At 43.7% G+C, this 26,021-nt stretch overlaps 1 protein-coding gene across 2 annotated transcripts in view; it reads right to left on the bottom strand.

Annotated features, from left to right (window-relative positions):
- SH3RF3 (SH3 domain containing ring finger 3) overlaps positions 1-26,021 on the bottom strand; it is a 298,858-nt gene that overhangs the window by 113,754 nt on the left and 159,083 nt on the right. For both annotated transcript variants that reach the window (XM_064143669.1, XM_064143670.1), the window contains exon 2: positions 4,858-5,133. In XM_064143669.1, the coding sequence (XP_063999739.1) occupies positions 4,858-5,133 (276 nt within the window). The remainder of the gene's footprint in view (positions 1-4,857; positions 5,134-26,021) is intronic.

Genomic DNA, 26,021 nt, shown 5'->3' with positions numbered 1-26,021 from the left:
ATATATGCTTGTAAATTGTGCCACACTGTAAATATAGCTCCATTCCTGTGCTAGTTTGAAGCTAGCTAAAATGTTTTGGTGAGAAGAATTAGATTACAGGCTGTGAAAAGAAAACAATGGTGATGTCTACTTCACTCATAGGCTTGCTGAGATGTATAAGAACAAGAATGTAAATATAGATAAGACAGATGCCCTCTGTCTGGGTTTTGGGCTGCATCTCCCTCTCCCTAACCTAACCTGCTGTCTGTGTGACTAAATCTACCTGCTTCCTAACCCCCCTGGCTGACCCTTCAATCTTTCTTGGGCACAAGGCAGCACCTGACGTAAAGTTGAGGGGTGGGAGAAGGTGGAAGGGTGGTTGAGAGCCCCTCCTGGGGACTCAGGTTTCTGGGAGGGGAGTTGTGTTTCTGTATTACCTTTTGCCTTGTATATTTCTGTCTATAACTGCATATACTGTAAATATCTGCCTGCATATTGTGCTAAGCTGTAAATATAAGCTTCATAAAATTTCCAGAGCCACTGAGTCTAGTCTGGGTGATTTTCAAAGTGTGGAGTGGCAGGCAACACCCAAAGCATCACAATTCCTTAAGTTCCAGATGGCTGAGTTAGTCTGATGAATCTGGGGGGGCGGGAAACTCCCAAACTACCACAGTAAGTAAAATCCAATTACAAATGCCTGGTAGTGTTAAAGCAGAACACAAACAGGTAATACTAGTTTGCATAGACAGTATGACAATGCAACTCCTTTACCTGAGGAAAGAAAAAAATAGCATAAATTAAATTGACCAACATCTTCAGATGTAAGCTGAACCATTCAAATGACGAATACTGCTCCAGGTGACAAATTACACCTACAGCAATACACTGCTTACAACTCTGTGCAGAGGAACTGACTGAATTAGTCGATGATCTAAAATCTGGGCTAAAGAGGAACCTTCATCAGTGAAGGTGACAGATAAAATTAGCATTGAGAAACCTTGAAAACACGACAGTAAAGTCCTGAGATGAAAAATAGATTATTCAGTGTCAGCGAGAACAATAGGCAAGACATAAAAACAGATAGAACGTGACAGTGCATGTAGTGGAAGGAGCTAAAGAAGAAAATCACAGTAGAAGAGAAGCCAACCCCTTTTGGAGAAAAAAAGAGGCATCAGGGATAAAAGGATGCAGACAGTAACATGAGGGGTGAAAAAAAGGGAAAACTGGAGTATTGTGAGTAGAGCTATGCATCAGAAAAAATTGCTCCATGTGAGCCAAGAAAATGCCAACTATCAGTATACAAAGACAGTTACTGTAAAGGAGGCATACTAATATGTAGCACCAAATATATAAAATACAAACACATCCAGGAAAAGACCTACTCTTAACAAGACAGGCCTACAGCTGCCTACCATATGCATTAAGTTTCTTAGATTGAGCAAGCAAAGAATACCTTAAGGCAAGGAAGACTGCTTCTCAGAGAAGTCACTGTTGCACCCTCTGGGAAGCAGTGAGGAAAACAACATGTCAGCAAATCATAGAATGCTTTGGGTTGGAAGTGACCTTTAAAGGTCATTTAATCTACCCCCCCAACCCTGTGGTGAGCAAGGACATCTTCAATTACATCAGTTTGCTCAGAGCCCCATTGTCGGCCACAACAACCCCATGCAGAGATACAGGCTGGGGTCGGAGTGGCTGGAGAGCAGCCAGACAGAGAGGGATCTGGGGGTACTGATTGATACCCGCCTGAACATGAGCCAGCAGTGGGCCCAGGTGGCCAAGAGAGCCAGTGGCATCCTGGCCTGCATCAGGAATGGTGTGGTCAGCAGGAGCAGGGAGGTCATTCTGCCCCTGTACTCTGCACTGGTTAGACCACACCTTGAGCACTGTGTTCAGTTCTGGGCCCCCCAGTTTAGGAAGGACATTGAGATGCTTGAGTGTGTCCAGAGAAGGGCGACGAGGCTGGTGAGAGGCCTCGAGCACAAGCCCTATGAGGAGAGGCTGAGGGAGCTGGGATTGTTTAGCCTGGAGAAGAGGAGGCTCAGGGGTGACCTTATTGCTGTCTACAACTACCTGAAGGGTGGTTGTGGCCAGGAGGAGGTTGCTCTCTTCTCTCAGGTGGCCAGCACCAGAATGAGAGGACACAGCCTCAGGCTGCGCCAGGGGAAATTTCGGCTCGAGGTGAGGAGAAAGTTCTTCACTGAGAGAGTCATTGGACACTGGAATGGGCTGCCCGGGGAGGTGGTGGAGTCGCCGTCCCTGGGGCAGTTCAAGGCAAGGTTGTATGTGGCACTTGGTGCCATGGTCTAGCCTTGGGCACTGTGGTAAAGGGTTGGACTTGATGATCTGTGAGGTCTCTTCCAACCTTGGTGATACTGTGATACTGTGAAACTGACCCAGGGATGGGGCATCTACCATCTCTTTGGGAAAACCTGTGCTAGCTTTCCTACCCACAGTGGTGAATTTCTTCCACATATCTTGTCTAAATCTACCCTCTTTAAAAACCTTACCCCTTGTCCTGTCACAATGGGCCCTGCTAAAGACTGTCCATATCTTTCTTGTGGACAAGTCAAGAAAGTTCTCCTTTAAGTACTGAAAGTCTACTATTAGGTCTTCCTGGAGCATTCTCTTGGCTGAACAATCTCAACTCTCTTAACCTTTCTTCACAGGAATGTTGTTTCAGCCCTCGGATAATTTTTGCTGCCCTCCTCTGGACCCTCTCCAACAAGTTCACGAGAATATATTTTTACTGATGGGACCTCTAAAGTAGCTTCTGGTTAACTTACTGCTAGTGCATGGTGGCTGCTTCACAGTATCACAATATCACAGTATCACCAAGGTTGGAAGAGACCTCACAGATCATCAAGTCCAACCCTTCACCACAGAGCTCAAGGCTAGACCATGGCACCAAGTGCCACGTCCAATCTTGCCTTGAACTGCCCCAGGGATGGCGACTCCACCACCTCCCCGGGCAGCCCATTCCAGTGTCCAATGACTCTCTCAGTGAAGAACTTTCTCCTCACCTCCAGCCTAAATTTCCCCTGGCGCAGCCTGAGGCTGTGTCCTCTCGTTCTGGCGCTGGCCACCTGAGAGAAGAGAGCAACCTCCTCCTGGCTACAACCACCCCTCACTTCTCACTAAGCAACCCACTTTCTGGCAGAAATTCACATCTTTGGGGAGGTGGGGTAGTCACAGGCTTTGTAGTACTGGCAGTCAAACACTTCACTTGCTATGGAGCAGAAGCACTTACAAATCCTTTGTTAAGCAAAGATGAGAAAGCATCCATTCTAGGAAATCACACTCTGCCAAGAGACGTTGCATGAGTGAAAGAGATGTTACATTTGGTGAGAAAATGCTATGCTGCAAATAATTCATTCAGCTGTAATAAGTAGCCTCAAACGTGGAGGTCAGTAAAATCCCGGTGAAGGATATTTTTATTGTCTATGTCATATTCATTTCCAGCATAACTGTTATTACTTTACGTGATACTGTAACAACGACAGACAGCTGAAATAAACCAGAAAATGACAATGAACAGGTTCTCCATGGCATTCAGTGCCATAAATTAGCATTAGGGGACATGTTTTATTTTACTGTGGGTTTCTTGATATCCATGAAGTCCATCTAGGGTCAACACAGGTTGCTGGGGAGGGGGAGAAAGAAAGCAGGTGGGGAGGTGGGGGAGAAAGGGAAAACGTGACAGTTTAAATCCAAAGGAAATTACAGTAACTAATTTTTTCTCCTGTTCCAACTGGAATTCATTAAACATTTTGGTTAAAAAAACCCCCAAGACTGCTTTTAAATGTCTGCTTTTTAATGTCTTAAAATAGGAAATACTGAGATATATGACGATAGTGCATTTCAACTGCTAATTGGCATACGGTATGATGTAATGGATGTTTGGAAGCTGAATGGCATTTGAAAACATTGGAATGTCAGGTTCAACAGGGAGCATTAAAATACACATTTCCATTAGACTTTCTCTGAAACGGAGTGTTTCTTGTAGAACATTTCAGTGTGGTTGAAATGTATGCCTTTTAGATAGAAAATGTTCTCAGAAAGTATGTAGTCAGTTCTACTTGTTGAGTTTCACTGGCTTTACAGTAGCCTTGCTGCACATGGCACAAGCTATCTCATTGGCTTATCCTTCTGACAAAACAGGAGCAACTGAAGCTTGAGGAGAGCAGATTTAGACTAGATATCAGGAACAAATACTTGACAGTGAGGGTGGTCTGACACTGGAACAGGTTCCCAAGCAAGCTCACAGATGCCCCTGCCCTGGAGGTGCTCAAGGCCAGGTTGGATGAGGCTTTGAGCAAGCTGGTCTAGTGGAATGTGTACCTGTCCATGGCACGGGGGTTGGAACTAGATGATCTCTGAGGTTGCTTCCAACCCCAATCATTCTATGAAACTATGAAACTTCCAAACCATGCTAACATGTGGTTTGCCCCAAGGGGAGGCTTTCCGCCCACCTAGTCCTGCAGCACAGCTGGTGTGGAGGATACTGCAGGATCACTAAGCAGGCTCTGCCTTTGGAGGGAGGTGCATTTACAAGTCGAGAGGAGTCAATGTCCTTCAGTACATTACATGATGGGATGTCCCACTTATTAAAGAAAATTCAGCCCCGTCAGTCTGTCTCCACTAGGCTAACTGACCTCAGGGAATTGCATTTTCTCAGACAAGAAACCAGTAGAAACAAACAAAAGGAGCGCAGTGGGTCCATGGGCAGAGGTGAGAGGGTGGCCAGGCAGATGTCCCACCAGTGCCAGCACCACTGATCCAGACTTGGCTGCCAGTATGCTGTGTGCCACCTCAGTTCCTGCAGAGGTAGCTTTTAAAACCTTTTTTTCTTAAAAATTAAAACAATTATTCCCCTACCTTGGTGAAGGTCAGGCAATCCTTGTCTTGATCTTTATCCTTTATTTCAAAATCATAAAGTGCTTTGCCCTGAGGTGGAGCTTGTGGGAGTGGCTTGATACACTGGATGTAGCTGGCAGGGAAGAAGCCATGGTTCCCATTGAGCTCCCCATGGTACCAGTTCTCATCCACTTTCCGACGCAGTATGATGATGTCCCCTTTGTTAAACTTGAGGTCGCCAGGCTCTTTTCCCTCATACGTGTATAGGGCTTTGCCATAAGGAAGCTGAGAAACACTCTGGGGAAACAAAATAAGCAATATCTTTAAGCAAACTCAAGACAGAACCAATTTCCTTTTTAAAGTCACTTTCAGCTAACAGGAAATTGATCATCCATGACCAAGTTACCCCAATGACTGCAGCTGACTGCTACACAATGTCATACTCTGGATATTTATTACAGGAAAACTAAGATGCACATGGTGATAAGACTGAGAAGGTTAAGTGTGTTACTGCAGAGGAGACGCTGTAGCTGTCTTGAAGTTCAGCTGAAAGCTGCGGTACCTCTTACATCATCAAGCATTGTCTGTTAATTAACATAAGCAGGACGATGTGCAAAACCAAATAAAATTCCATGTCTAAAGGTAAAATATTAGACAGTTTGACCTTTATAACTGCTTTAGTTTCAGAGTTTGAAGAAGATAAACAAAACAAAATAAGCCTGAAGATTCACACGGATCTAAAAGTTGGCAAGTAGAACATTTTTCACTGCCTTTTCTGAGCAACGCCAAACATTTCTGAATTTGAAACTTGAGGAGAGTAGATTTAGACTGGATATTAGAAAGAAATTCTTTACAGTAAGGGAACAGGTTGCCCAGGATTCTCCCTCCTTGGAGGTGTTCAAGGCAGGTTAGATGAAGCCTTGACCAACTTGATCTAGTGGGAGGTGTCCCTGCCTATGGTAGGAGGGTTAGAACTAGATGATCTTTAATGTCCCCCCAATGCAGTACAGCCTATGATTCTATGAATAAGCTCTTAGTTTATTTTTTGTTCTGTAACCAAATATTCTTCCTTCTTTCAAAATCCTCAAGTCTCATGCTGTTCACTGAGGGCTACTGTAAACAGAATACTCTTTGTTGCTTATGAATTAATGCTCCTGTGGAAAAGCAGAATAAGCAGAATGCCCTTAAATCTTTCTTTTAGAACTGAAAACAGCTCTGAGGCTTTCATCAGAAGACAAACCCCCAAACTTTAAAAAAAGTCACAGCACAAGAGCAAAAAAGCCTCAGAAGTTAATAGTTTGGTGTGATAGAAAAGAGAAACCTATTTGGTGGAAGCTATATGATAGTGAAGAATTCTTCTCAGAGTCCGCTTTAGTCATCAGTGCAAGATTGTCTCATCCAGACTGTGACTGCATAGACAATTTTGGGAGGAAATATTGGTTTATGAAGCCACCTCTGGATACCTGCTCCTCTTCATCCTGAATACCACACAGCAGAGTGCACCTGTGCTGGACACAGCTGCCTTCTACTTTGGCCAAAACCAGCCCTTTAACCCACACACTGGAGGAGAAAAGGCGTATCACTGTAGCGTCCTATGACAGCTTAATTTTTCTGTATCCTGAGCTAAGAGTCAGTTTGCAAGCCTTGGGACAAATACATAGCAGCACATGCCACAGGGGATGTGAAAGGGGCCCTGTAAACAAAACCTTTCATTGGAGCCTTTTTTTCTAGGATGGCTCTCTGTGCATACATATGTCTACAAGCAGTCTGCTCCCTGCTCTGTACATAGTTTCTCAATGGAGTGTCCTACAGGAACAATGAAAGTCTAAAGGTACATTTAATAAAACTTTCTGGTATTCTCCCAGGTGTTACTTATGCCTCTACTTCTCGATGACATTCCTGTCTGTAAGACTAGCTCTTGGATGCTTTCCACAGGGAGAAGGTGGAGCAGCCCAACAGAATCACTCCATTCCCCCACCACAGCCAGAACACTAGATGATTTTTTATGGTATTTGTTAATGCAACAAGCAGAAGCATTTTTCAATCCTGATGGGTCTAATAAAGGGACCTGCTCAGGTATGGCAGATTTTATTCTCTTAAACCTACATCTTTTGGCACCATCCCACCATTTGCACTGCCTGCCAGTGCAGCCTCTGGCTGCTTCTAGGTGACATATGGTCACTGTGGCAGATAGAAACCACACTGTGCAAAAAGTAAGTTCCTTAAGTGCACCTTCACACATAAATGTCCATTTATTAATTTTATTAGAACCATAGAATTGTTTCAGGTGGAAAAGACCTCTAAGATCATTGAGTTCAACTACTGACCTAACACCACCATGGCCATTAAAGCATGCCCCCAAGTGCCTTGTCTACACTTTCTTCAGACACCTACAGGAATGGTGATTACACCACCTCCCTGGGTAGCCTATTCCAATACCTGACCACTCTTTCAGTAACGACATTTTTCCTAACATCAAATCTAAGCCTCGCCTGGTGCAATATAAAGTCATTTACTCTCATTCTGTCATGTGATACTTAGAAGAAAAGACCAACAACCACCTTGCTGTAACCTTCTTTTGGGTATTGGTAGGGAGTAATGAAGTCTCCCTTCAGCCTTCTCTTCTCCAGACTAAACAATCCCAGATTTCTGGTAAGACTTATTATCCAAACATTTCACCATCTTCATTGCCCTTCTCTGGACATGTTACAGCACCTCAACATCCTTCTCGTAGTGAGGGACGCAGAACTGAACACAGCACCCAAGGTGTGGCCTCACCAATGCCAAGTACAAAGGCATGATCCCTTCCCTACTCTTGTTGGCCACACTATTCCTGATATAGGCCAGGATGGTCTTGGTCTTTCTGGCCACCTGAGCACACTGTTGGCTCAGCACTTCCAGCAAACTTTCTGCCAGACAGCTTTCTAGCCATTCTGCCCCAAGCCTGTTGTGTTGCATGAGGTTGTTGTAACTCAAGTAGAGGATCCAGTACACGGCTTTGTTAAATTGCATACAACTGACCTCAGCCCATTGATCCAGCCTGTTCAGATTCCTCTGCAGAGCATTCCTATCTTCAAGCACATCAACACTCACACCCAATTTGGTGTTGTCTGCAAACTACTCAAGGGTGCACTCAATTCCTCCATCCAAGATGTCAAACAAGACAAGCCCCAAAACTGAGCCCCAGGGAACACTGTTTGTGACTGGCCACCAACTGAATCTAATGCCATTCACCACCACTCTTTGGGCCTGGCCATCCAGCCAGCTTTTTACTCAGTGAAATGTCCACCCATCCAAGCCATGAGCAGACAGTTTCTCCAGAAGGATGCTATGGCAGACAGTGTCAAAGGCCTTACTAAAGTCCAGGTAAGCAACATCCACAGCCTTTCCCTGATCCACTCAGCAGGTCACAGGTCATAGAAGATCAGGTTCGTCAAGCAGGACCTGCCCTTCATGAACTCATGCTGACTGGGTCTGATCACCTGATTGCCCTGCACATGCTTACAACAACATGCTCCATAACCTTCCTTGGCACCAAGGTCAGACTCCCAGATCCTCCTTCTGGCCCTTCTTGTGGAGGTGCATCACATTTGCCAATCTGCAGTCAGCTGAGACCTCCCAAGTTAGACAGGAGTGCTGGTAAATGACAGAAAGCAGCTTAGTGATTACTCCTGCCAATTCTCTCAGCACCCTTCACTGTATGCCATCCAGCCCCATAGACCTGTGTATGTGACAAGGAAGGGTTTTAGCAGCTGTGCATGTCTTGGAAATCATGTACAGCAGCTCTTCTTGCCTACACCACATCATGAAGGAGGCAAGCAAATAACCACAAGTCTACAGAGCACTATCTGTGTTGTCTGGATGGAGATTTAATTTCACCCAGATGTGTCACCAGCTCTCAGTTTTCTCATTACCAACCCAGAGTTCCTCATTTTTTTCACTGTATTATTTTGGGTTTTGCTGTATCTGAATGAAGGTACTCAGTTAAAGACTGATATTTTGGAACCATCTTCAAATGTAACAAAGAAAAAAAAGCATAAAAAAACAAAAAGAAAATCAACAGCTGCCTAAGAAAGCATTCATCAAACAGTCTTTGCCAAATCAGTGTCAGCATCATATTGATACTTTTCTCTCTGCCAGGTTAGTTATTTTCTTTAACATGAAAGCTTTGCCCCAGTCCCCAGCATTTTAAAGATTAAGCACACAATACCATTAAACTCATTAGGTAAGGCATAGATTGTATTACCTATTTGAAACTAGGAAAAAAAAAAAACACCCAAACCCAAACCAAACAACCTGAAAGACTACAGAGCCTTGTAGTAATTTAGAAATAAAAGATTCATTACCTTAGCTCATGCTGGGAGAAGACAATTTATCAAGCACTGAGTAAGACTTCTGCCAGGTGCGCACTGATCCACTGCTGCTGTGGGCACATGCCTGGCATGCATGCTCTGTATCACTTATCCTAGGCAGGGCCTTACTATTCCCAGGATCTTTGTAGCAATTCAAGGTCAGATCACTTTTCTTTACCTTTTAAGCATTTTTTCTCCCCAAGCCTCATTTTATTGCGTAAAAAGTCAGCAGCCCCCAGAGCTACAGAAAAAGAAGCAGGATTTTATTCAGTCTCACATATCATCAGTGAAATTCTTATGCAGCACATGCTGGGCTTTTATTGCTAATTAATTGAGCTGGCTACAAGATGATTCAGGTGCCTGTTTTCACCTTCATCTGATGAACATGCAGACTTTTAAGTAAAACAAACAATCTGCAAGACAAAAATTTTCAGTTGATATCTGGCATGTTTTCATTTGCAGATCCTACCTAACATAGGCACACCAGGGAATTTGCACGTTAGGTGCTTGTGTTCCTGTTCTCTCTCAGAGCCTTAGCTATGGACCATGTCATCTGGGGACTGTCTTCACAGAAGATCTGCACATAAGGTACTCAAACTACAGCTGTCAGTGGGAATCCAAAATAAAATATTCCAATTATCAGATACAGTTTTTCTAATTCTGAGCCAGAGCTTTTAAACTGATACAATCTGTAGAGGTGTGTTTTGGTTTGGTTTTTTTTAATGAGCATGCTGTTTAGTGGAAAAGACACCCTCCTATTGAAAAACAGCTGCAAGTCAGACATTTCCCAGCCTTTCTGTAAGGCTAGAAATTCCCTTCTGATTTAAGCATCACAGGTAAAGCTTGCACTTCCTGTGGCCCAGGCAGAGGAGGAGAAATAGCAGAATCAAATAAAGCTACTTTTCTCACTTTAAATCTCTAAATGCCTGCTCTAATCAACCAAAGAGAGAAATTCAACATCACTATTACAAAAAGAAACACACACCCCCAGTAAAAAAAAAAAACAACCCAACAAAATAAACCCTTGAAGCTTCCTTGCTTACATATTCTGGTCAAAATTTCCATCTCTCGGTGGACTTTCAGTGGTCAGATTGTATTAATGAATCCTGGTCCCTAAGAAGCAGAGAGGAGCAACAAATATGGTGAAGGGTCTGCAGAAAAGTCTTATGGGAAGCAGCTGATGGAACTGGGATTATTCAGCCTGGAGAAGAGGAGGGTGCAGGGAGGCATTCTTGCTCTCTATAACTTCCTGAAAGGAGATTGGAGCCAGGCAAAGGACAGCCTCTTCTCCCAGATAACAAACCTTAAGACAAGACAAAACAGCCCCAAGTTGAAACAGAGGAGGCTTATGTTGGACATCAGTAAAAACTTCTTTCCTGAAAGAGTAGTATGGCAAGGGAGCAGGCTGTCCAGGCAGGTGGTGGAGTCACCATTCCTGGAGATGTTCAAGAAGTATGTAGACATGGCACTTGAGGACATGATTCAATGTCCACAGTGGTCCTAGCTTGAAGGCTGGACTCAATGATCTTAGAGGTCTTTTCCAACTGAGATAATTCTATGATTCTATGATTTTAGGAAGTGACCTACTCTTGTTGCCACTTTTGTTTAATCTGTAAGTGAGAAGCAAATCAGACTCAGTAAGTGCCTCGTAACTAGACATGAAAGGAGGGATTCTTAAGCATGTTTCAGAAATAGAAGAAAAAAGATCACTGCTGCTGTTTGCTAGTTGTAATGTCACTCCTCATCAGCAATTACAGGATTCTTAAAAATCTCTCTATGATCCCCTGATTATTTCCCTCTTTGCCAAATCTTTGTGCAGTACAATTTTGGCTTAATCACCTCCCTTTTCTTCATTTGACTCCTCCAGTTCAACAGGGATAGGACTGGCTGGGATTGATCCCCAATTGACATGCAAATCCCTCCAAGTCCTGCCATTGACCAGGTCCTTCCCATTTTCTGTTCAAAATCCCTGCCTCATGCACTGTCCTTTTCCTACTCAGGTCTTTCCTCCATGAAACAACATTTCAGTCAGGCAGACATCATCATCTTCAGCACACACAGGTAGTCCTTCTTACAAAATCTTCTAGTCTAAAACAGACCACAAAATGTCATCTAAAGGATCAGGCTTGGGTTTTGGTGAAGGGCAGTGACAAGCACACAAAGAAGTTTCTTCAGCAATTGCAGGAGTGTTTCAGCAAAGCAAGGCCTCTTTACCCCTTCACTGTTGCTCCTGCACATGGGCACCACTGCAGCAACAGCTGGTGGACATCAGTGAGCCACCACACTACCCTTTCACCATTCACTTAATCCCCTGCTCCTCAGCCAAAGCCTCATCTCAACTGTGGGGCCCCATTTTAGGGTATTTTTCAACACTACATCCTGTAAGGGAAGCTCGATTTCCCAGCCTAGTCCAAATAGCATCATGCTTCTCCTCTTCCCCATGGTGCCCAACTCCACAATGGCCACCAGGGACTGATGCAGGGGCAACCTGGCTGCCTTGTGAGGAGCTCCACAGAGACTATCAACCCACTATCATCCTCCAAGTCACCTCTTCACTTGTGCTCCTGCTCTGAGAGATGTCTACCATCACTCCCCCTTCCCCAGCTGCCATGAAATCTAGTCAAGCATAATGCAGGCAGCTGGGAAATTAAATGACCTCTGCATCTGACTATACCAAGAAATCGATTTGCCCTGTTGATTTATTGTTAGGTTAACTGGAATTCAGCTATGATGTATATTAAATCTCAAAACTCTGTGTGCGTGTGTATAGAAATAAAGAATGTAAGAAAGGAAGGAAGGAAGGGATGAAGTCACAGTCAAAGGCAATGGCCAGTTTCTTTTTCCTGCCAGTAAATGTGTGTTGGCACAATGCTGAATACTGCCAAAGGTTTCCTCTCAATTTCAGCAATCAATACTGACGTAAAAGCCTGAAGCGTTAATATGCTGAAACCCCCCACTTTGCAGAAGACTCAGCAATATGTTGGCAACTCAATCATGCTGCATTTGTGTTCTAGCAATGTCAAACGGCAGCAGTTAAGCATAAACCTGCTGGCAAACTGACAAACAACAGCCACGAAGCAATTAAGTGGCAACACTGGAGGATTTTTCATTATCTATCCTGAAGAATAAAAGGAGGGAAAGAAATCCAAACATGCTTGTTTCCACTACATCCTCCCAGTAGAAAGTTTTGGAGAATGTAGGCTGCACAGGTAGAGTAAGTCTTAAGTTTTTAGAAGTTATGGAAAATAGACATTTTCCCAATATGCTCAAAACCAACACAGGCTCCTGCATGAGTCAAAGCCTGCCAGCTTCTGCATGCAATGTTTGATGAAGGAGATCACTACTTAGAAACATGTCCTGTGCTTGCCCAAACTGCAGTATGGGTGCCTGAAAAAAAAAAACAAAAACATTTTTTTCCTACTTCACACCATTTGGGTAGGGAAAATAAAAAAAGAAAAACTCCCCCATGTTTTTCTTGAGAGAGCAGAATCTGGAAGTCTAAGATGACTGTGTCTACAGTTTCTGTGCTGGTGCCCAACTAGGGAGGGTGTACACCAAAGACAGCATCAAAACCCCATAGGAAAAAAGGTCATCACAGAGGCTGTTCAGACTTGCTGGATTACAAACGCCCATGAGGAAAGTCCAAGACCACTCCTTGACATCAATATATTGCATTATATATATTATATACAAAGAGAGGGAGGGACAAGGGGCCCAGGTACTAAGCCCAGACAGAAATGTTATGACACCATTCATCTCTCAAACCAGGTTTGTGTTCAGATTCCTGAAACCCAAGAAACCTCTAGAGGTGCCAGCTACAACTCCTTTCTGCAACAGCAGAGCAGAAGATTGGGTTTGTGTCATATTAATGCTGAAAGATAATTTCCCTTGCCCAAGCTCTTGCCTCAAGCATCTCAAACTGTGCAAAAGGGAAACTTCTACCTCTTTCCTGCAAGAACTTGCCCTGCACATAAGAATATCCCATGAGAAGCAGGTGTGATGCTACCTGCCCTGTGGGGCAACACCCTCACCTGACCACTGCTTCAGTGGCTTGAAGGGATGAAGAAAATGTGGACATGCAAAAGGTGGAGGAGTTAAACACTCCTTTCTTCCATTCCATGGGTTTTGTTCGTAGCCACAGCTAGAGGTGAATCAGAAATGAATGCAGCCAAACAGCCTCAGAACATGTTGCTGGAAAAACCTGATAAGAGCACTACTAGGGACAGTAATGTTGGTGTTTTTTTTTAACTGTAATTAAGTAGTTTTTGCAGAACACCCCAGCATGTTTCTTATGAAATTTCTTCCACTTTCTCCAACATCTCCATATCCCTCACTCTCCAACTACATTTTGAAGAGCCTGCTTCTCTGAATGAGTGAATACATATTTATCTCCTTCATGAAGTTCTATGAAGTGTAAACGTCCAAAGCAAATTAGAAATCAATAATGAAAAAAAGACATAGAAAAGAAAAAGTAATGAAAAGCATACACATCTCAGTGGTAAACTTTAATTAAACACAGATTATTACTATAAAGCATAACTAACACTTAAAACACATATTGTTAATTTTTTGCTTCATTACTCTGAAGCATCACACATTACTCTGTATTTCCCAGTCTATGCAAGCAAAGACTTGGTGGTGACACATGGGATTGCACTTATGTCTTCCAACCAGCAGGAAGCTCCCCATAAGCAGGCTGGAAGGCACTTCAGCATATGGTTTCCTGCCATCCATAATGGCTTTGCAGAAATTGCAGCAGCTGTGCTGGAGTGGACAGGGGCTGTGTGGTGCGAGTATCCATCAGCAGGACTGCTGAGGAGAAGACAGGCTGCTCCCCATCACTAGTACCCAGATATTGGCACTGAAAGCATGCATTCAAGGCAGCTGAGAGAACTTAAATTAGGAGTGTGAAATGCCTCCTCAAATTCCTTTAGGACTGAAAAGTGGAGGCCAGTCTGGTGTTCAAAGGAGTCAATGGTAAGGACAAGCAACTTAGTTGTGGTCACCGTGACAGCCATGTCTGCCAGGCCTGACAAAGGCAATGTCATGAAGAGCTCTCAGTTTAACATCTTTCAAGAGCAATACATTTCACTTAAATGGAAGGGTGGTTGTGGCCAGGGGGAGGTTGTGGCCAGGGGGAGGTTGCTCTCTTCTCTCAGGTGGCCAGCGCCAGAATGAGAGGACATAGCCTCAGGCTGCGCCAGAGGAAATTTAGGCTCAAGGTGAGGAGAAAGTTCTTCACTGAGAGAGTCATTGGACACTGGAATGGGCTGCCCGGGGAGGTGGTGGAGTCGCCGTCCCTGGGGCAGTTCAAGGCAAGGTTGGACGTGGCACTTGGTGCCCTGGTCTAGCCTTGAGCTCTGTGGTAAAGGGTTGGACTTGATGATCTGTGAGGTCTCTTCCAACCTTGGTGATATTGTGATACTGTGAAAATACATCTCTTCTTAGTTAGCCCTAGGAAGCAAGAGAGCACTTGTACATACAATGAGCTGAAGAATCAACAGGCTGGGATAAATTTTGCCCAGCACAGTTCTAACAAATATGTATCACCATAAGACCTCTGACCTGCAGGTTTCAGTGGCTTCTATCCTCAAGGGGAACTCTCAGGATGACAGATCATGACTGGTTGTTATATCTCACAGCAAAAACTCTTAAAAAGTGGTTTCTCTCCCACATAAGATGGTTTGTCTTGTGTACAGTCATGCAGAAACACTACTGCCCCCAGGTCACTTGGCCTAACATGATCACAATGATGACACTGTAGCGTTTGCTTTCACAGAATGATAGCAGGAAAATTAATCAAAGAGAATCTAATTTTGCACAAAGCAGCAAAGGCAAAAATCAGCAACACACTGTCAGTCTGCTCTGTATGAGCCACCAGTAAAAGCCTTCAAAAATCATGTTGCAGGTACAATTTTTTTGAAATCAACTTTGAGAATAAAAGTAATTAAACCACCAACTGAAACAGCATCATGAAGAATGAAAGCTGAGTGTAATCCTTTGTATACCCTGGAAAGGGCCATGCTTATTTATAATGCAATATAGCAGTAATTAATTGCAATAAAAATAAAACTACTTAATTAAAGCCCTACTGGTTTATTTAACTAAGGACTTGGACATAATGGTTAGGCCTGGATGCTGGCTGATGGTGCTGCAGAGGGTTGCAGTCCTTGTGACATTTGAGGACATGTGCAGACAACAAACACTTGAGCTGTGCACATCTCCTACTTGGAGCACTTCTCTGGAACGTTTTTTAGGTGCTAGAAGGTCTTGGCAAAACCTCTATCTGTTCCCAAGAGGTGGTCCTTATACATGGACAGGAAATGCCCAAACACCTTAGGTGCCTATCTGCCATTTTCAGAAGTGACTTTGGCAATTAGCATGAAGATATCAAAGGAACTGCTCAGCAAACGGGGAGAAAACAAGGTGAAAAGGCATGGCATCGTTTTAGCTCATTGGCATCGCTCCCCCAAGAACAGGGAACAATAATGCTCTTCACTGCAGAATAGCACAGGATGCTGTTAATTTTCTGCAGCAATGGGTGAAGGAAGCACAAACTGCTCTTTAAAGAGAACAGTATCTCTCAAGATTATTGTGTGGTTTATGCAGCAAATAGGCCCAATTTGCATTTTACCTTATAAGGTCCATCTTTGTACACATCAAGGTTAAAGGACTTTCCCTTGGCATATGCAACTTATGCCTGCTGCACAACGGGATAAAGAAACAGCAAGCTTCCCACTAGGGCGTTTGTTACATGGGTATGTTTGGGACTCTGCTTTACCAAAATAAGAGCTGAGTTTTACAGTCCAACACAGTTTCTCTTAGCAAGTTTAAAAGCTCAAATGCAAAACTGTCCCATGCTGAGCTTATCTGATCTCATAATCACAGCTAAAATAGCTTCACACCTTCTGTACATCTCATGCTGCTTCAGCCCATCACTCACTTTCTATCAATATTTACACATTCAAAGATCTTTTTTCCTAGTAACACCTTGTTTAAAGCAAAATATTCTCAAACTACATGCACTCCTATTAAACAACATGCAATTTTCAGGGTCAAGTTGGATTTCTAGCAGTGAATTCACAGCTATCACTGTCCAGAGAATCAGTCGGTAATATCGGCCAGCTGTTTAACCGTGTCAGCACAAAGTCCCCCACGTTCTGCAAACCCTAAAAGCATCGAGACTCTGCTGTTTAATAAGTGGTAATGTCAACACACTGCTGGCATTGTAGGTCAAATTCTGGTTTCAGTTAAACCACTTTAATCCAGTTAATCTTGATGAAGCAGTGTGGATGTACAGAAAATTCCTATACAATACAGAGCTTTATCTTACAAGTAATCTCTGAAACAAAGCTGAATGGCTGGCAGCCTCTACCTAAGAAAATATTTAATGATCTCTCATGAGCTGCCCATAGCTTTTAAAAAGCCTAGGTATGATATGAGAATCTGCCTGTCCTTCACCTTTCAGGCAGAAAAATCATAGAATCACAGAATCAAAGCTGGAAAAGACCTCTAGGACCATCAAGTACAACCGTAAACCCCAAACCATCATGCCCACTAAACCATGTCCTAAGGTGCCATGACCATATGTTTCTTGAATGCCTCCAGGAATGCTGACTACCATTCCCCTGGGCAAAAACTATTAACTTTTTTGCCCTTATAATCCTATACAGAGGTCTTGATGAAAGAGCCAACTGCTGCACACAGACACTTCAGAGCAGAACACAGCTACACAAGTCCCAGCCAATAGATGAGAGGACTTCTAACCCAAGTACGCAATGTGGCATCATTGAGAAACCACCAGACAAAATATGCCTTGACTGACTGCCTTGCAAAGGCAAGGGCCACCAAGCACAGTCTGAGCAAGGGCTTCAGGAGCAGGCAGTGGGTTAACACAGGAGAAAACACACAGCAGAAAAGAAAATTAAAAATCTGCTGCTGTAACTTAAACAGGCAATTTCACAACAATCTGCTACTTGAGCAGTTCAAGGAAGAAAGATGGCAAAGTTGGCTACAGTTAGTTTATCAGTGTCATGAACAGAGACACACTATAAAGAAATAAAAGGAGCTCCTCTGAGGCCATGGAGAAACACAAAACAAAACCTTACACTCAAGGCATTATGGCAGTTACATAGTTAAGGTTGCCTTGTGTTCTCCACTGAACGTGTGTCTTAAATCATTCAAACATGAAAACTCTGATTACTTCCCAGATGACACTTCTTTGGTCAGGACCACGACCTAGTTTTCCCAATCACCTGCCAGAACCTTGCTCATTTTTTCAATAAAACAAATGAGTTAAAAGTCAACTTGCTGTGCAGTTTTGAAAGCCTTTTGTTCTTCAGGCACCTCTACAACAGCAGTGTTTGCAGCCTTGGAATTTTACACGATTCTTTGCACTGCAGGTCACGGCAAGGTAAAAGAGCATTGTGGGGAAAATACTAAAAGCATTGCACTAAAGCCTATAATGTGAATCTTTGCTGTAACTGCTCCATTTGAGCTTTCCTGGAGGAAGCTGACAAAACACGGGATAGCTTACATTTTCCAGTGGTGCCTTTGTAACTTTGCTATCCAGCCTGATACCTTTCGTTTGCTTTCTAGCCTTTCCACATCTTTCTTCTTGGTGCCTTGCCTTGTGACTTAAGCGTCTACCTAGCAGAAATGCTCTCCCACCTCCTCCCTAGAAAGAACTTCATGGTCTGGTCCTGATACAGAGCTGTGTTTCCTCCTGGCAGACACCAGTCAGGTCACGGCTTGGAGATCCCTCTCCTAGATCCTGCTTTACCAGGTTTTTTTCCACTCCATTTTTCTCTCTCTTAGGTGGGATGCTGGGAGGGGTGAGGAGTAAGGAAATGGCCCAGAAATGGAGCTGCCCCAAAAGTGAAGCAGGCAGCTGTATTTACCATCTGGCGAAGCTCCCAGAGCTCAACAGAGGGAGCCCCACTCCGGTGAATCTTGCCGAGATTGCTACCGATGGAGAGGAGACTTTCTGGGGTTTTTGTTTGTTTGTTTGCACAGCAGGAAACTCTTACTCCTCTCTCCCTCTCCCCCTTTACACAAACAGTAATTTAGAAGTGGCACAAAATCTTGTCCTATCACTTCAATCACCGAGAATCAAGACAATCAGCAGCTGAAACAAGACACCTTGGCAGCCTCAGCTCACAGGCTCCACCACTCGAAACAGCTCAGATTTTCTTTCTCAATTAGGAATTTCTTCTTTCATCTTTCTGAGATGATATATGGTTGTTCAATGACCATGCTGGGATCCATTTGCTGAGGAGCTGAGGAATCTCAGAGGGTGTCAGAGTATTGCAAGAGATGATATTACACAGGAGAGAGCATGGCTGCTACCAGGGAGTACGGAAGAGGCAGTAGTAGCTAAATGACCATGAAGGCCCTTTAATATGGGAATGGGATGAAAAAGTGCCCACCCAAAGAGCCTGTTTAACAGTGAGGGTGGCAGGGTGGTTTGTAAACTGAGATGGATGAATGGGTGAAGGCTGAGCAGGCAGCCTTACTACTTATTTCTGATGAAAGGGGGGGTGGGGGAATCTAAAACTCCTATTTAACCCTAGCACTTCTGCAATTGACAGTGTTTGATTTATTTAGCCTGTTTTTACTGTAATGTTTTATGATAAATAAGTGCAGTGCCCAGGATGCACTTCTTTCTGCTGTCTTCCTCACTGCATGTGACCACAGAGCAGAGCCCTGCACTATAAAACTGAAAATATATCCTCTGCTTTCCTCTTGCCCAAAGTTTTCATAAGGCAGTTTTAAGAAAACATACTTCATGAGAACTTTCTGAGGTGGTATTAACAGTTTCATAAATACTGTATTACCTGAACTGTGCCTTCCCTGAACTGACAGAGGGTTTGACAAATGCACCGTGGGCTGCGTACACGGTGGAGCTAAAGAACGTTTCCTTGGTAGCTCAGTTGTAAGCCTCAATAGGTGGATAAATTCTCATGTCACTAGAGAATATTTACAACTGAAACTTATTTATCAGCAGCACGCCCTTACCAACAGCCCACACAAATCCTGTTACACAAAAATGGCTACGGCTCTTTTCTCACAGTTACTTGAAATTGCCAAGGTTTATTTTGTAACAGGACAGGCTTTATAGACAGGGAGATGAAACTGCATTAGGAGAGGCTAATGCTGAAATATTTTTGGCTCAAAATGTCACTGTGAGAGGAGTTAGCTCATCCACATCTGTGCTGGATGAACAGGCTCCTCGTCCCTTCACTGTCAGGGACCTTCTCAAGTGAGAGCGCACCAGGGGTCTCCATGCTCATGTTGTCCGAAGAAACGAACATGCTGATCTCCTTGCCAGGAATTTGGAGAGATTATTTCCCTCCTGTTTGCTGTGCTTAGTAATATTAAAATATCTGGTATCCATTAGAAATGAAAAAATCCATGCTTTCTAAATCACAGCATTTCAGCTCTGTTTATCAAGTGTCCCTGTGGTTGTTATTTTCCCCAGAAGAGGATCTTATTTTCCAGGATCCCTGCCTTCTCCTTAGCAGGACTGAAGGCTCCCTGCCTCCCTACACTCTGTCTTCTCTTTGTCCTTCCGTTTAGGTCCCTTACCCTGAAATGACTCATTAGCTACAACTTACTGACACATGCTCTCTTCACAAAGACGATTAGGAATCACTTTCAAGCCTCAGTCCCGCTGACAGCACAGACTGGCACCTTCCTGCATGTTAGCCAGCTGACTGCCAGAAGGGCTTTCATCAGCTCCAGCTCTGATGAGTGCTGGGCAATCGAAGAGGGTTACCCTGTCCCTCCCGTGGCCTTGCTGTATTAACGAGGTCACAGAGCATCTCACACTGACACCATGAGTCCCTGTCTCCTCCACAGCGGGAAAGGTCCCCCTTTGTCACCGCTCCGGGTTCCCATTAGGAGCAGTGCAGCTTCTCTCCGGGCTGCAACAAACCTCTGCGCGATTTTATGTTAAAAGCAACAACAGTTGGAGCAGGCAAGGAAAACATGAAGGAAGATACAAGGCTTCATAATGCAAATCATGCTTTTATGTCATTCTTCTGAACCCCCTTTGGGGAGAGGAAAGTTGATTATCTACAGAATATAGGTCAAAGTTATGCCTTAAGGATCTTTTGACGCTTTGGCTGCTTGCTGACATACTGCAGAGCTCCTTGTTGCCTTTTCAGGTTAATGCTTTCAAAGTGCCGTCCCTGTGCATCATCATCATCACCATCATCATCCTCCTAAAAAAATTAATTTCCTGCACCCACTCCCAGGAGTTTCTCTCACGCTGAATTTAATTGATGCTTCCTCCTGCACTCTGACGAATTATTAAAATGAACACTACACATGTTTGGAAGCACCTCAGATTTCCAGCTCTGCATGGTTTCTAATTAAAGGGACACACACAGGATGCTTGAGCTACGTTTCCCTTGTCTCTGTGGCTATTATTATTACATGCATTTCATCGGTAGTCAAAAGAATCTCCTCTACCTCACATAATAGGGTCCTGATTTAGACTGGATAATCACCAGTCATTGATCTGGCTGAAAAATATCTGTAGGAAAGGATAAAAGGGCTTGAGATGTAACTATCCCTCCGGCATAGACATTGATATTAATGACACAAGTGAATTTGTGGCAAAACTAGTGTGTGTAGTATCCAGTGTTAAGCACTGCTGCTAATGAAGTACAAGAATGAAAAAACTCTGAGCAGCTGTAAAAAGAACCCCGGCATTTTCTTCAAGGACATGAATGATGAAGCAGCAGTCCTGCTGTTTGAGTGCCAAGGTCTCTGCTGCTACAGTCAGATCGCTTGTTTTAAGGATTGACTCTTCTCCAAGGTGGAGAGCATCAAAGAACTTGTTATGTTCTCAATCATACTCTGACATATTATTGATGCATTTGACATATTCCTTTATCATCTGTGGAGGTGTTTCCACAGAGCATCATCAAAGCTGAAGATATGCTGAGCTCCAGAATTTTTAGGACACACAGCCCTGCACAGGGCACAGAGGAGCATCTTGGTGTGCTCAGAGCCACTGGCACACCTTGTCTTGCCCTTGTGGTCCAGGCATAGCTGAAGATGGGTTCATTCAGGAGTGGCTGATGCTCAGAGATTTTGGAGGAAAAGCATGAGTAGGAGATGCTTAGCATGGCTCCTACCCTTCCTGATCCACTGTCACCAGCTGTCTGGCCTCCATGTGTCATGGTGGCAAATACTGGATTCCGAGACAAAACTGCCTGGCTTCAGTCACAATTTTTGAGATGTTGCTCAGCTGTACCTTCAGAAATACCAGGACTCAAATGGTCAGGTGAAGCAGTCTTGCCCCAGTTAGACACATGCATCATCAGCACCTATGTCCGACATCAACAACAAAGCTAATACCCCATTTCTGTAAGAAAATATGGGGCCATAAAGCTCAAAGGGGAAAATATTTCACATATATTTACTATTAATATAAAGCGAGCTCATAAACCCAATCTTGCAAAGACATGCAGTCATTCTGAAAACTGCAGCTACACCTCACTGGAGGCAATGACCTTAATGCTTTCCAAGGCCTGCTTCTGACTTTGCCTGCATGAATGTAAATAAATCAAGAGCTCCCCCACTGACCATAATGACAGTATTGCTGATTGTCTCTGTTGTGGCAGCACAATCAAGTTCCGTGGCAAGTGACACCAAGGGAAACGCTATGACAGCAATCCTATACTGCATGGTGAGCATCTTTTACCATCTAGTAATATTTTACATATGGGATGTATTTGCTTTTTGAGTATCTTTTAAAAGGCTACAGGCTATAAATAATTCAAACCAATAATAATGGGATGCTTGGGCATTTTTTTTTTTCAGGTTTAAGAAGGCAACTGTCTAGCTTGGTGAAATAAACTGGTTTTATTCAGTTTTCACTGCTGCCTTGCAATTAGATACATTGCAAATTAACTACAGAAAAGACTTGACAACAAAGCTAAATAGTGCTGGTGTATACATTCTTATTACTTATTTATCTTCCGCACAGTTTCAATTCCCTTCAGAACAGAATTGAGCTCCTGTGTCTCTACCCTGGACTAATGCTATAATCACTGGGATATTGTATAAAAGAGAAGCACTGGCTTCTCCTCTAGCTATGTTATAAAACCAGAGATTTAAACAAAAATCCACAAAGACAGATTTCTAAACCTCAAGAAAGGATTTGAACATATGTCTGAAAAGGAAGAGGAGACTTTGCCCCCCCCCCAAGAGGGGCAGAAGTAAGGCATACTGCCATCCTCAACACCTCCCTAGAAGCTAATTAAGTATGCCTCACTTCCACCCTCCTTCCATAGTCTAACACTTCAGGCTCTCAGCTTGTCCTAACTCTTCTCACTAGTGATAAGCTTAGCCAACCCTTTCAGGATAGCAGATACTGCAAAGCAGTTGTACAGAGTTGTTTGGAAAGAAGACTACATCTTGTATTCCCATGACATCAAAAACCAGTTAAGCTCATTGTGCCTAGTTATTCCATCATACCACCTCTAAAAAAGCTATTCATAGTTACATGTGTCATGTGGCACCACCACATCTTTGGAGACTAAAGGTTTACAAGCATATTTTGTGAAACAGCATCAAGTGCTATGTGGTCAAGAGAGCTCTCTCTGAGACATCCCCCTTTATGCAGCTGTTGGAGAAAGCTGCAACCCCCTGGACTCTCTCAGAGAGAAAAAGAGCTCTCTCAGCTCTTGAGAAAGAACAGGCCAGGGATGTGGTTTTATGATACGAGTGAGACCATCTTCAGGCAATCTTCATTGGTCAATGTGTCTGTAGGTTTAGCTTTCCAAGCTGACTCCTCATACTGTGAGATGAGCAAATGTGTTACAGAATGAAAGCAACAGGGCTTCACACCCAAATGAAGGGTTCAGATGGGAGCCACTATGTCCTTTTCAGCAGCAATCCCCAGATGAGCTCTATAGGCTCAGCACTACCCTAAAATCACAGCTTCAGTATGACAGTAATAGATAGATCCAAGTCTGAGAATGAGCACTGGATCCCTCTCTTGTGCAGATGGGAATTACTGCGTTGAATTTCAGTGTAAGAAGACTTAATTTCCATATGATGCCAGTGCTTTCTTTTCGCCACCTCATTTCCCTGCCTGCCAAAGCCTCAACTAAGGAACTGTCCACATCTTGGTTTGAACAATTCTGTGGAGTCATAACTTGAAAGACTATATGTCTGAGCTCAGAAATTATGCACAAATCCACAAAAATGTACGTGTAATTACCTAGCAGTACAGGCTGGCACAAATGAAGTGTGAGCAAATCCAGAATCTGGGCAAAGGGGAGAAGAATCAGGGAAGGATGGACAGCAGATCCCTTTGAGACCACTGGATTTTCACACGACCACTGAGTCTAGTCATCTGCAATCAACAATAAATGCTGCAATAGAAATATTTCTCAGGTTCTCAGACATTTTTTTCTACATTCCAGTTCATCACTGGCAACAAAGAATCTCTCAAAACCCTTTTATGAACTTAACACCAAGTACGAATGACCAGAAACTGTAATATTCACATGGTAAATGAAGACAGAAGGAGAAAGCAGAACCATTGCAAATGTCCTGTTCCTGTGAAGGGAGTTCAGCAAAGCTTGGTAAGAGGGCTTGCTCATCATACATGATAGGCACCAAAATTCTTTCTGATCACAGATGTAAAGACTGATGCAAGCCAGAGCACATTGCACAGGCACACCAAGCAGACACTTGGTATGACTCTGAGATCCAGGAAACCCTGACCTGTGTCCTGGCTTTGGATGTGGTTAATGCCCAAATCCTTGCTAGAAATGTCACCTCCTCACTGAAGCTTTTACACATAATCTGATAAAGTCCTGCAACATGAATTGAAGGCAATGCAAATGTTGGGCAGTACAACAGTGGCTAAAAAATCTCTGTAAGTATGTCAGTGTAGTAAGTATCTAATGATCCACACTTCCAGAGCACTAAACGTGCCATTACCCCCACAAGAACCTAGCAACTGTAAAAATCCCCAGACAGATAGATGGACTGTTCAATGAGTGAGGTCCCATAGTTACTAGATCAATGTCTTCTCACACAGGTAGGAAATGAGAAATTATGTGTTCAATAGTTGAAAATGGCAAGTTTCTCCATGGAACAAAAGGGGGGAAGAAAATCAAACCCAGTTGCAAAACATTGCACTGAGCAGATGTCAACCTCTCAGTTTGGTCTCCATTATAACAGCTGGCCATTTCAACATGAACATTGCAATAAACTTAGCAAACTCACTTTCAGACAAGGTGATTTGAGTAAAAGTTGAAAAGTGGTGACGACAGTGGAATGTCCTCTAGACTAAACTCTAGAAAACAATTTACCTGTGTCAGTGATGTCCAGAGGAAGTGTTAGGAAATGCTACTTAAGGAAGATCAAGAGCAGATACACAAAAGGGCAACAGAAGCTTCAGCAGTTCTGTTCCACATTTGCCAGGATTGACCTTGTTCAGGCAAATTATCAGTCTCTGCATCTCCTCTGAACTCCCATCATTACCACTGCACATGCACCCTCAATGTCTGATATGCATACATTATCTACATGAATCAAACCAACTTGCATTTGTACACTGAACAGCTGGTCTGAAATTTACTCCAGAATAAAATAATTAAAAAAAGAAAAAGTGTCCAAACCCTATATATGCAGCTGGGATTGCTTATGAGTGAAAAAATGTGGTATCTTTACAGCCAACAGCATATGCATTCAGTACACAGATCTGCAAATACTGGATTCACTGCCAAAATCATTGTTCAGCAAACTGGCTCTCTGTATTTTCCTGATGAACAAGAAGGAACCTGCTGAAGAGAGCAAGACAAAGTAGAGTACTTTGCAAAACTGTGAAGTCACAGGTTTAAGGTTTGCACCACACAGTTGTCAGCCAGGCAGCCCCAGCAGTGCCACTTGCTCCTGCAAGTACCCTGTGACCTGGGTGTGAGCTCAGATCCCAGGAAGGTGTCAGTACTGTGTGATGACCCCCAATGGTGTGTCTGTGTTGTGGCAAACTAACCTGTCTAGAGAAAGACTCACAAACAGCTGTGGGGAGTGCTGTAGATGTACTAAATTGCATCTACAAATGACGTAACTAAGTCACAGTTTTAGATTTAATGACCCCCTGAAGTATAGAGGATGACACACCCAACAGTCTCTTCCTCTGCAAGGCTTAACCAAGACAGCTATATTATTTATTTCACAGAATCACAGAATCAACCAGGTTGGAAAAGACCTCTAGGATCATTCAGTCCAACTTATCATTTAACCCTTCTAATTAACTAAACCATAGAATCATAGAATCAACCAGGTTGGAAGAGACTTCCAAGATCATCCAGTCCAACCTATCACCCAGCCCTAGCCAGTCAACTAGACCATGACACTAAGTGCCTCATCCAGTCTCCTTTTAAACACCTCCAGGGATGGTGACTCCACCACAGTATCACAGTATCACAGTATCACCAAGGTTGGAAGAGACCTCACAGATCATCAAGTCCAACCCTTTACCACAGTGCCCAAGGCTAGACCATGGCACCAAGTGCCACATCCAACCTTGCCTTGAACTGCCCTAGGGACGACGACTCCACCACCTCCCCAGGCAGCCCATTCCAGTGTCCAATGACTCTCTCAGTGAAGAACTTTCTCCTCACCTCGAGCCGAAATTTCCCCTGGCGCAGCCTGAGGCTATGTCCTCTTGTTCTGGAGCTGGCCACCTGAGAGAAGAGAGCAACCTCCTCCTGGCCACAACCACCCTTCAGGTAGTTGTAGACAGCAATAAGGTCACCCCTGAGCCTCCTCTTCTCCAGGCTAAACAACCCCAGCTCCCTA

The sequence above is a fragment of the Pogoniulus pusillus genome, chromosome 5, assembly GCF_015220805.1.
Source record: "Pogoniulus pusillus isolate bPogPus1 chromosome 5, bPogPus1.pri, whole genome shotgun sequence".
Lineage (NCBI taxonomy): Eukaryota > Metazoa > Chordata > Aves > Piciformes > Lybiidae > Pogoniulus > Pogoniulus pusillus.
Note: the sequence above shows the minus strand (reverse complement) of the source record. Positions and strands in the feature narration are given on the sequence as shown.